Genomic DNA, 12,304 nt, shown 5'->3' with positions numbered 1-12,304 from the left:
ACCCAGTCATAATACCCACACAATTAAGTTTAGTGCAAGGTAAAGTCCAATCAAGCATAATCTGAGGGTCATCAAAGAGGTAGATAGTAGTTCAGCACTGCTCTCACACACACACACACACAGATAAATTGTACATACCAAGATGTGCCAAACATTTTCATTTGCTCCTTCAAAGCTGCAGAACCGAATGCTGACTCCAAGCAGCCCCTGTCCTCCCCAGAGGTTACTGGGTGTTGCACTGATTTCACGAACAGCCTGAGTCTTAGTGTTGTAAATAGCCATTTTGAGTGACTTCTCCACATTGCCTAGTAACAGCTCCCGTAGTGCATTGTCATCTTTGTCCTAAAAGTAGCAAGGAATAGAAAAGGATTAGAAAAATAGTGCACTCATTTAGAACTTGGAAGGCTCCAAACTTGGTCCCAGTCTGTCTAACATTAGCCCACCTCAGCAAAGATGGCAGTCGAGAACCTCAGTAACAGAGCACTTCCCTCTGGAAGTCGACTCCGGACTGTCAAAGCCGCCACAGCCAGACATAAAAACAGTTTTTTTCCCCACAAGCAGTTGCTCTTCTCAACAGCCAAAAGTCTGTAGCCTCCTTTTGCTCTGGTATTTAATTTCATTCTTCACATGTATAAATTATAATGTTTTATTTTTAATTGTCCACTGTATATTGTGTTGTTACCTGTGAGTTTGGTCTCGCCGATGTATAAGAGTCCACATTTTGAACAATGGATACAGTAGATGAAGTTGGAGGAAGTGCAAGTGAACTTCCTACTGGGTGCTTCCAACTGCCTACTATTTTCTGTGTGCTTAAGCAAAGCAAGAATTTCATTGTCCTATACAGGGACACATGACAATAAACTCACTTGACTTGACTTGACTTGAGCAAAGCACCAAGGCAAATTCCTCGTATGTATACATACTTGGCTCATAAAATGTATTCAATTCAATTCATTTCCCAATAAGAAATGAAGCACATCACAGTCGGCAGTGACACTCCTGATATTACTAGACAACAAGGGAAATATTCATAAAGCAATTGCTTCATTTCATATCAAAAAGATAGATGATGAAGGGCCTGTTTTCATGCTGTACAGCTCTATAATTCTATGAAACCCCACAGACTCACAGCACAAGTTGAGGGACTAACACAGCTGGGACTTTATCCTAGCATTCATACGAAAAAATGGGAGCGTGAAAACTAAAACTAAAGTGCTTGCACTACCAAGTGGAGGTAAAGTGCGGAGATGAGAAAGATATGGTTGCAGTAGTGCTGCAACCTATTTTTACAACTCCACCCTACAACAAGAGAGAGAGATAGGACCTAATCCCTGGGAAACATATATCCACCACACCAAAGGAATGAGCATAGCTGTAAAGCTGCGGAATGCCTCTGTGAGCCAAGCTCAACACTTCATTGTTGCGTCAGGAACCGTTAATTAATATTAAGTGTGCTTTTCTACAGCGATGAAACCATGCATGCCAAACAGGACAGTAAGAATACCAACGATTCTTTGCTGCCTCACCCTGGTGCAGCATTGTGAAGCAAATTCCCAGAATGAATACGCCGTGGGAAATTAGGACCCATAAAGCCAGATTTTGCATCAGATGCCTCACAAATTAGGTGGTGAGATTTTGACAGGCAAGATATGCAAAACTGCACTGAAGCATTTTGATTATTTTATGGCCCTGGCCAATTGAAATAGAAAATCAACAAGCATGAACATTTGTCGGAAGGAACTGCAGATGCTGATTTAAACCGAAGATAGACACAAAATGCTGGAGTAACTCAGCAGGACAGGCAGCATCTCTGGATGATGATTCGGGTTTGGGTCTGAAGAAAGGTCTCGACCCAAAACGTCATCCATTCCTTCTATCCCGGAGTTACTCCAACATTTTGTGTCTATCTTAAGAATGAATACTTCCTTTGTTTGCAAGTGAAGTGCTGATGGTGTTGCTAGCATTCAGCAGTACCACTTAAGTATCATTCATCCCTCATCCAAACACACTGGAAACATTGAGGCAACTCCTAATTTTTTGTCAACTACAAGCCAGCTAAACACTCAGCCTGCTTCATCTGCCCTCTGTTGCACCACCACACAACAGGTAGAGTACTCTGGCCTTCTGTTATAATAATAAAAGCAATGTTCAGGGGGAAATCATAAATAAATCCTCTCTTCTAAATCGGCTCGGAGAATCACTTCACCGGTAACAACGCACAAGAACTAAATACAGTACCGCTGCATGGCTGAATCAAATAACCCTCCCTGGTTTATTTCCATCCAAGAGTACAGCTTTTAGTATTTATCTGTGATACAAAGGAAGAAACCATAAGCTTTCAGGTTGGATTAAGGTGTTACAGCGAGCAGTGATCAAATATGGAGGCATTAGTCACAAGTGGAACAGAGGACATAGGTTTAAGTCAAGAACCAGAGGACATATGAATAAGGTGAATGGGGAATGATTTTTATAGGAACCAGAGGGATAACTTTTTCACACAGAGGGTGGTGGGTCTAAGGAACGAGCTGCCAGAGGTAGTATTTGAAGCAGGGACTATCACGACATTTAAGAAACATTTAGACAGGTACATGGATAGGAGGGATATGGGCCAAACGCAGGCAGGTGGGACTAGTGTAGATGGGACATGTTGGGCGATACAGACTTTGGGCAGAAGGGCCTTTTTCCACGCTGTATAACACTGACTCTAAGATGGTAACAAGGATCAGGGTTGCAGTTGAGTCAAGTAATATCAGAGGTGCTTGGTGGGGTGAAGAACGTTTGGCTGGCACACCAGGAAGGTTGGAATAATCAATATATGACAGTGGTACCTAGCTTGAAGAATTAAGATCAACTAAGTAAATGGATAAAGTAAATTACAAAATATATTGCACAGAAGCAAAAATCTGCAGCAGAAAGCAAGGGTTACATGACAGGAAGAGTACACAAAGCATTGAATATAGATTTTCCCACCTTCTAAAATGGACACACAAACATTGAGAACAAACTCACCAGCCTCCTGTCACCTGCTGAAATTATAAAATCAAAGAATGGTTCCAGCCCAGCCCAGTATCCTGGAGAGTTTTCCTGCACCTGTTCAAAATAAAAATACAATTTTAGAACTGATCAGTCTTTAAACATGGAGATATAAGAGACTGCAGATGCTGGAATCTTTAGCTAAAACAAAACACCGGAGGAACTCAGCAGCATTTATGGAGGATGTGGACAGACAATGTTTCAGGTTGAGTTCCTCCAGCACATTGTTTTTTGTTCAGTCGTGAAACATTTCAGATTCAGTAGCAGTATATTTGAAGCACATATCCTTTTAATACTGAAGTAACCCTGCCTTCAGGAATAGTTCAGGTCAGCTACTACAAGCCTATCCAAAACCTGGATGATATTGCATCTGATGTTCCAGCTTCTCTTGGGTTTAGAGAATGCAAGGAAAACTACCCAAGCCATCTGCCCACAATTAGAGACATGCATACAGGGTGTAACTGCAGATGCTGTTTTAATCCGTAGACACAAAAAGCTGGAGTAACTCAGCGGGGCAGGCAGCATCTCTGGAGAGAAGGAATGGCTGATGTTTCGGTTCAAGACCCTTCTTCAGACCGGTCTTCTTCACCCATTCCTTCTCTCCAAAGATGCTGCCTGTCCCACTGAGTTTTACTCCAGCATTTTGTGTCTAATACAGCAAGAGTCCCATGTCTCCAATACAACATGGCAGAACTTTGGCCATGACAATTCCTATTGACAATATACTGGAAGAGAGCTCTTAAACACTAAACTGTTCATGAATTAAAATAGTTATGCAGTCCCGGGTCTCCTGTAAGGCAGCAACACTACCGCCATGCCTCAATTTTGGAAACAGGCGCAATAGCTTAAAATCCTTGATGGCGAGGCCAAGCCCAAGCTCTATAATGAATGATGTAGGCATTTTTAATTATGACTGTGAAATTTAATTTTCAACTGACAAATGTTGGTGGCCAAATAACAGCATTGTGGTAAGAGATCATAAAACAAAGAGTAACAGATTAGCACAATGTGAAGATGTTGAAGGCACCCAGGTCCTACTGCAACTCGATCAAAAAGGTTCAGTGAGTGCAGATGGAAGGTTCCCCCTCTGTTTTCCCACCCCCACAGTGTAAACTATACTCCAGATTATATTAATCCACTTCATTTGCTGTTGATAAAAAACGTTTAATTGTATGCTACCATTGATAGTCAGTCCCCATACTCCGAATTAGACAATAGACAATAGGTGCAGGAGTAGGCCATTTGGCCCTTCGAGCCAGCACCGCCATTCAATGTGATCATGGCTGATAGTGCGATCAAACGTTAGAAAAAAAAATCTTCCACGTCAAACCGCAGCACAAATATGCAGGTTTGACCCCCCCCTCAAACCTGTAATTAGTTAATTTCCCCTCCTCCATCTGCTCACCTCCTAACCCTCTCTACTCCGTCTCCTATTTACCTTTTCTCCCCTCTTCCACCCCTCCCCCACCATTCTCTTCCATCCATTTCCCCACTCTCCAGCTTTTAATTGGGGTCTTGGGAAGCACAAGATAAAAATGTGGGCCTGCAAGATAGCCATTGAGACTTAAATTATGTAAATGTATTGACATCCCACGCCTTTACTCTTTCAAAGTGTGTTCTAAAAGGAGTGCCCAGCATGCCTACTGGTTCTCTAATCCAAATGTAAAAACAGCCCAGCGGATGCAAAATGCTCCCAACCCAAAACTGGATGCAGTATGAACACAAATTAAAAAAGCACCATTACATATCACAATCACTCTCTTCACGGCTGAAAAGCCCTCATTTCTCCCCTCAGTCCTTGAGCATGGCTGGCTGCAACAAAATGTCTCCTATGTTCTCCGAGTTGGGGGGGAACAGCCTACTCTCAAGACAGGGACATGGTTAAAAAGCTAGAAAGCAAGCCCGACTTGCATTTGTATAGCACCTTTGGGGAGCACTTTACAAGCAATGAAGGTCTTTTTTGAAATGTCGTCATTGTTGCAATGCAGGAAAAATTAGTCGAAAGAGCAACAAGATAATGACTGGATGTCTTTTATGTGATAATCATTGTGGGTCTTGTCCACTTGAGAGTATTTCATGAGGTAATATTTTCCCCACATTACTCAAAGACAAGGAATTGAACGTGAGTAAAGTGTAGATGGTGGAAATCTGAAATAAAATGTTGTAAACACGTGGCAAGTCAGGCAGCGGAGAAATATTTCAGGTCAAAAAGCCGTCATCAGAGTGCTCATTTTGTTTCTCTTTCCTAGATGCTGCCTGATCTACTTAGCATTTCCAGCATTTTCTGTTTAACCTCCAAATCCCAGCCTGCATGATTCATCTGAAAAATAGCCACTCAATGGGTACAAAGGCATCTCAGCGTTCAACTCAGTGGAAAGTATGAATCCGTCATATTTCCTATTTATTCACGACCTCACAAACCCAACATTTCAGGGCTCAATAGAACAAAGAACAGTACAGTAGGAAAGAACTGCAGATGCTGGTTTAAACTGAAGGTTTTTAATGGCCTAATGGATATACAGGGAATGGAACGATATGTATCACGTGCAAGCAGATGAGAATAGTTTAACTTGGCATCATGTTCAGCACAGGTATTCTGGGCCGAAGGGCCTGTTCCTGTGCTGTACTGTTCTTTGGTAAACACAAAATACTGGAGTAGCTGAGCGGGACTGGCAGGGTCTCGACCCGAAACGTCGCTAATTCCTTCTCTCCAGAGATGCTATGCTGCCTGTCCCGGGAGAAGATACATGGGAGAAAGCTCTGGATTAAAAGGCACTTTCTTTTCTCACCCAATCCTCCAGTAAGAGGAAATCAAATCCACACAGGAATATTCCACTTGGCATTAAGCCAGGGGTGTGTTGCTTCCCATCTCAGGACAACTGGGAAACAAAGAAACTTCCCAGCTTTGATGAATTTAACCCTCCACCTCTAGTCTGTTGTCAAGCCAAACTCATACCGCTCCCAATTTAGCCTCCAGCCACACTGGAGCATATGCGATTCCACTGGCAGCTGCAGTTTTTATCCTATTAATTTTGTGATTCAATTCTTGAACATTATTACAAAAAGGTTACGCATCCTCTTGAACAACTATACACAGTTTCTAAACCAATTTGACAATTCACATGATAACACTGCTCCAGACCATTCTGCACAATGATTTCATTGTGCTTCAGCAGGTTACAATAATCCAACAGGAAACCTTCACCACAGTACCACAATTAATGCATTTCAATGCATTTTAATAACACAGCACTCTATGATGTAATTAAAACATTTCAAGAGTACTTTTGAAATGCAATATTCACACAAGCAAATCTATTGGTCATTTAGCACCATCAATGCTTGGAAGCAATGAGATCAACAACCGGCTTCCATTTTGTTTGGATGGTGTTTGTGGAAAGAAGATTGCCAGCCAAGAAAGACCAAACACTTACTGATCCTCAGTGAAAACCACCAGGAAACCAGTCTTCAATATCCACTTGATCCACCAGGTGAATTCTCTATTTAACATGAAGGACAGCGACAAAACAATAACATTCCCTCACAATAACCTATGCATCTCAGGGGGTTCGAAAGACATCACACAAGAGAAGTTTGGGAAGAGGCAAGAAAGGACAGCACGGTGGCGCAGTGGTACAGTTGCTGCCTTACAGCGCCAGAGACTCGGGTTCGATCCTGATTATGGTGCTGTCTGTACGGAGTTTGTACGTTCGCCTGGTGAGCTCCGGCTTCCTCCCACACTCCAAAGACATACAGGTTTGCTAATTGGCTTGGTAAAATTGTAAATTGTCCCTAGAATAGCATTTGTGTACAGGGATCCCTGGTCGGCATGGACTCGGCGGGTCAAAGGGCCCGTTTCTGCGCTGTATCTCTAAACTAAACTGAAAGCATGACCAAATAAGGACTAACCACGAGACTACCACAGAATCATACACCTAACAAATCAATGATTATTGAAGACTGATTTAGTAATCTCTTCAGACGAAGAGTTACTCCAGCAACAGCACAAACATGTATCAGAGCACTACATGAGCAATGATACGTAGAACAAAAGGCACTGATTGTTACAATGCTTTGGTGCATTTTGCTGAGAAAATAAACCTAAAATACTGAACAAAACAATTGATAAATTGAAGTCTCAGTTTATATGCTATTAATATCATTTGTAATCTTTTATTACCCATCATTCATTTTTAGTGCATTTTTAACACAAGGACAAAGGCTCCACAACTGATCCCGTCTAGTCGTAATGTGGTCCTGCTGTTCTTTGGTGTCTTTGTAAAAGGCCACAGTTGTTAAAGGAATCACATTGCAAGATGAGAGACAGGGCATTTATTTTTTGTAATAAATTCAAATGATTGATTATGATCAGGAATGAACCATGCAAATACAGGGCAAATTGCATCCTGCATGTTTCTCCCATCACCAACACCCACCCTCTAGCCTCAAAGTGACAGAAGGCAGTGCCGTTCAACAGGAATTACGAACCTGCTCACCAACAGTCCTGTCAAAATCCCAAATGACCCTTAGCTCCAGACCTCCCTGGCCCATGCCCGTTTCAAACATGGGCTAGGTGAGTCATATGTGACTACCTCTGACATTAAGGCAGTATTTGACATCAGACAAAGTAAGTTGGTTGTGATGGTTTAAAGTCAATCAGCCCAGCCCCAGGACATTGATGCAAGAGTGCCTCAGGGCAGTGTCAATACCAATCATCTTCAGCTTCTTCATCAATAATCTTCCGTCCATCATAAATGGCATATGCAATTCTACTCGGAACTCCTCAGCAAATAAAGCAGCCCATGCTTGCATTCAGCAAGATGTCTTTAGTTTAGAGATACAGCGTGGAAACAGGCACTTCGGCCCACCGAGTTCACACCGACCATCAATCACCCATTCACACAATGTTATCCCACTTTCTCATCTACTCCATACACACTAGGAGTGGGTATAGCAATATACAGAGCCAAATTAAACTACAAACCCGCACGCCTTTGGGATGTGGGAGGAAACTGGACGAAGCAACGTGCAAACTTCACACAGACAGAAACAGAGGTTAGGATCAAACCTGGGTCTCTGACATTGTGAGGCAGCAGCTCCAGCAGCTACACCACTGTGTTGCCCATGCATTCAGGTATGGGCCAGTAAGTGGCAAGCAACATTGTCTGGCACCTTTGTGGCAATGCTGGCCATCTACAATAAGAGAAAGTTCATCCCCTTATCCTTAACATTCAATAGCATTATCATTGCCAAGTTCCCACCATCAAAATCCCAAGGCTCACAATTGACCAGAGACAAATGTAAGTGGTTCGAGGCTAGACATCCAAAAGCAAATTGCCAATCTTCTGAAACCCAAGCCTTTGCACCATCTACAAGGCACAAATCAGGATGCAACAAAATACTGTACCTACCAATTACCGAGGTGAATGCAATTAAACGACATTCAACTCATCTCCAAAGGATAAAGCAGCCACTTGACGAGCACTGCATCCACCATCTGAGGCATTCATTCTCTCCACCAAGAGAGTGTGTACTATCTACAAAATGTACTAATGGGGCACTCATCTAAACAACTGCAACATCTCCAAAATCCACAAACTCTGCCAAGGACAACAGGGCAGCAGGTGTATGGGATCACCACCACATACAGATATCCTTCCGACACCACTTAGAAATACATTGCTGTTCCTTCATCATCATCATGAAACGCCCTCCTCAACAGCACAATGGGAGCACCTTCGCCAAAAGAACTGCAGCAGTTAAAGAAATTGGCTCACCATTACCAAGGGCAATTAGGGATGGGCTTTGCCAGCAAGACTCTCATCTTGAAAAACCACAGAAAGGTGTGTAGGAAAGAACTGTAGATGCTGGTTTACACCGGAGATAGACACAAAATGCTGGAGTAACTCAGCAGGACAGAGGTATAGGTATAGGAATGGGTGACGTTTCGGGTCGAGACCCTTCTTTGGTGGTTGAAGTCGATTCAATTGCAATTTTCACAGGGAAGCTGGGTATATATACTCCAGAGATATCAATGTTTTGGCGAGATGGTTGGACAAATGGCAGATGGAGCTTAATCCAGACAAAAGTAAGGTAATATATCGTGGGAGCATTAATGAGGCTAATACGTACACTGTGAATGGACCTTGGAGTTCAAGTCCGCCAGAACCTTGAAGATAGCAACACAGATAGGTTAAGAAGATATATGGAACAATGACATTAATTGGTTTGGGAATAGAGGTCAGAATTAGGGAGGTTATGCCCAAACTTCTTAAAACCTTGGTCAGAATTCATTTGGTGTACTGCAAGCAGTTCTAGACACCAAGGTATAGCAAGGATGTGATAGTGCTGGAGAGAATGCACAAGGGATTCACTGGGTCGTTGCTTTGGATGGGGCAATTCATTCATGATGAGCGACTGGAAAAGCTGGGTCTGTTCATCCTCGAGTGGAGGAGATCAAAAGGGGATACGATGGAGTCATAAAATTAGGAGGGGTACAGACAGGATAGACTGCAGGAAACTTGTCCCTATATCAGAGATAGACAACTAAAGGACACAGGTTATAAGATAAGGGGAATAAACATACATGGCATCCAAAGAGCATCTTTCTCACCCCGAGAGTGGTGAATTCTTGCAATTCACTGCCCAAGAGATTGGCCGAGGCTGGGTCGCTGACAGCATTTAAGTAATGTTCAGATGAGCACTTGAATTGCTTGGGCAGAGAAGGCAATAGACAAAGTACTGGATGATAGGGTTAGTACAGAAGCTAGAACTGGTCAGGTGGAATGGCCTGCTTCCATGCTGGATTATTCTATAATATATTTGAAAAGAAAAATTCTGCAGTACTACAGGGTTAAAGCCAGAGGAATTACACTAATTGAATAAATCTTTCAAATAGCTGGCATGGGCCAGAGGACCTCCCACAGTTCTGCTGGATGATGATTATTTAAATAATTACAGTTTTGTAGCTCCAATGCACGTTGGATGAAAAGGGAGGGGAAAAGAAAAGCTTCTTTCATTTCATCTTCCTTTTATATTTACACTTGGAACTGGGACAACATTAATAGATCAACACTTGCCACATCGATACATTTCCATCTTTGTTTGGCCAAAGACGAAAGGCACTTTAAAACAAGCTATTCTGCAGCTGTGAGGTCAGGAAGAAAGTTAACCTGCTAACTTTACCATTACTTATTACACAAAGGGATAATATTAGCTTGGAATGTGCAATCATCAGCTGCGTCTGGACTCTTCTAAACTATTGCCAGTAAAACATAGTCAAAGTCATCCAAGGAACTTCACAGCGTACACATTGGGAAGTAATTTGCAACCTGGTAGCAGCACCGAGCAGAGTAGATGCATACCATCTTCAATTAACTCAAAAAAACGAAAGGCAAAAGGCAAGACCATCGCTTGAAATAGTTAATAAAAATAAAAGATGAACATCACAGGACAACTGACAGGAATCGGACATTTTAACACTGCATTTATGGAGAAGAGCTATGAAGTAAGTGAGATGATTTGTTTTTACATCATAGTCACCCCGATTGTTTACTACATGGAAATTTCCAGAACCCGGGATGAAAATCAGGACAAGTGGAAACTCTTGTTTAATGGAGAGTTGAAGGAACCGATTATTTGATGTGGAATTTACATCAAAGCATTTCAGCTCCCAACCACTCCCCTCTCGCCAAACAGGGCTTCGGTCTCCAGTCAGAATTATTCTTCCAGCAAAGAGGAGACCTCATTAAATAAAAAACAGGTTTAAGCCCCTAATTTGAAGCGAATGGACGGGAGGGACTGAGAGGTCCCGTGTGCAGCCACGCTGTCCAAGCAACGATTCATGAATGCTCAGTCCACATCCACCCGGTGGTAGATGGCGGTAAAGAAGCTGGGCATTTTGAGCCGGGGCTCGATGGCTCTCCGGCCGGAGCTCCCGCCTCTCCCCCCCAAAGCCCGTGGAGCAGCTGTACGTACCCGGAGGACATGGAATCCCTCTGTCCTGCCACCGGGGAACGCCGCGCTCTGCGAGCCTCCCATCGGTGCCTCTCTCCGATCGGGCCGAAGCTTGAAGAAAGAAGCCCGCCGGGGCTCCTGTCCTGTCCTGTCCTGTCCGCGCGTATCCGGGGGAAAGGGGAGACGGGGAGGGGGATGGGGGCGGGTGAGGAGAGCGTCCAGTCCGACCGGGGGGGGGAACTCGACGACCGAGCGACTCCAGCTGCCAGCCAGCCCGCCCACCCCCTCCCCCAGTCACACCCGGCGTCCAAACAACGCCTGCTTCCATTGGCCAAGCCCCGGGAGGCGGGATCTCCTGGTATCTTAGCAACGTGGCAGATGAAAACCAAAGATGCTGGAGAACACTCAGCAGGTCAGGCAGCCTCTGTGGAGGGAGTAGCAGAGTTCAATGCCCCCTGTCCCACTTAGGAAACCTCTGGAGACTTTGCGCCCCACCCAAGGTTTCCGTGAGGTTCCCGGAGGTTTTTGTCAGTCTCCCTACCTGTTTCCACTACCTGCAACCTCCTGCAACCACCTGCAACCTCCGGGAACCGCACGGAAACCTTGGGTGGGGCGCAAAGTCTCCAGAGGTTTCCGTTCAGGTTTCCTAAGTGGGACGGGGGCATTAATGTTTCAGGTCTGAGACCCTTCCTCAGAGCTGCCTCACAGCGCCAGAGACCCGGGTTCGATCCAGACCACGGGTGCTGCCTGCACGGAGTTTGCACGTTTTCCCTGTGACTGCGTGGGTTTTCTCCGGGTGCTCTGGTTTCCTCCCACACTCCAAAGACGTGCAGGTTTGCAGGTTAATTTGTGGCGCCTTCACGCCCACGTTAGTTTTGCATACTGTCTGTTACCGCTGGTGACTTGCTAGCAGCCTCACGAGAAGGTCCAGCCACAATAGCTAAATGACAACTCCAAGGCCATATCTGCACACGGGTTATGATTAGTGAGAATGAAGGTAAAAGAGGCTCCCGGCACAAATGAGCTAAGTGTCGTTTGTTCTTTACTTTCTCTCGTGGGATTTAGTAGATTCTACAAATTAACTTTGGTAAAAATTGTAAATTATCCCAAATGTGTAAGGGATCACTGGTCAGCGCGGAGTCAGTGTCTGTTTCCACGCTGTATCTCTAAAACTAAAACACTAAAGCTGGGTAGAAGCGAGAATACGTTAGTTTTCAGTGGGAGAGAGGGTGGTGGAGGGATGGGTCGAACAAAGGGAATATCTCTGGCAGGGTGAGATCTCTCAGGGTGAGATTGGGGTTAAGAGGCAAAGATA

The 12,304-nt window shown here is 44.1% G+C and overlaps 1 protein-coding gene across 2 annotated transcripts in view; it reads right to left on the bottom strand.

The window, feature by feature from the left end:
- LOC129714755 (Golgi reassembly-stacking protein 2-like) overlaps positions 1-11,261 on the bottom strand; it is a 33,889-nt gene extending 22,628 nt beyond the window's left edge. Inside the window, exons 1-3 of one of the 2 annotated variants that reach the window (XM_055664571.1) lie at positions 11,011-11,261; positions 3,010-3,090; positions 139-342 (exon numbers count right to left, since the gene is read on the bottom strand). In XM_055664571.1, coding sequence (XP_055520546.1) covers positions 139-342; positions 3,010-3,090; positions 11,011-11,073 — 348 coding nt within the window. In that variant the 5' untranslated portion in view covers positions 11,074-11,261. The remainder of the gene's footprint in view (positions 1-138; positions 343-3,009; positions 3,091-11,010) is intronic. The other variant, XM_055664572.1, reaches the window with a different exon arrangement.
- Between the last annotated feature and the right edge of the window lie 1,043 nt (positions 11,262-12,304).

This window comes from Leucoraja erinacea, chromosome 40 (genome assembly GCF_028641065.1).
Source record: "Leucoraja erinacea ecotype New England chromosome 40, Leri_hhj_1, whole genome shotgun sequence".
Lineage (NCBI taxonomy): Eukaryota > Metazoa > Chordata > Chondrichthyes > Rajiformes > Rajidae > Leucoraja > Leucoraja erinaceus.
Note: the sequence above shows the minus strand (reverse complement) of the source record. Positions and strands in the feature narration are given on the sequence as shown.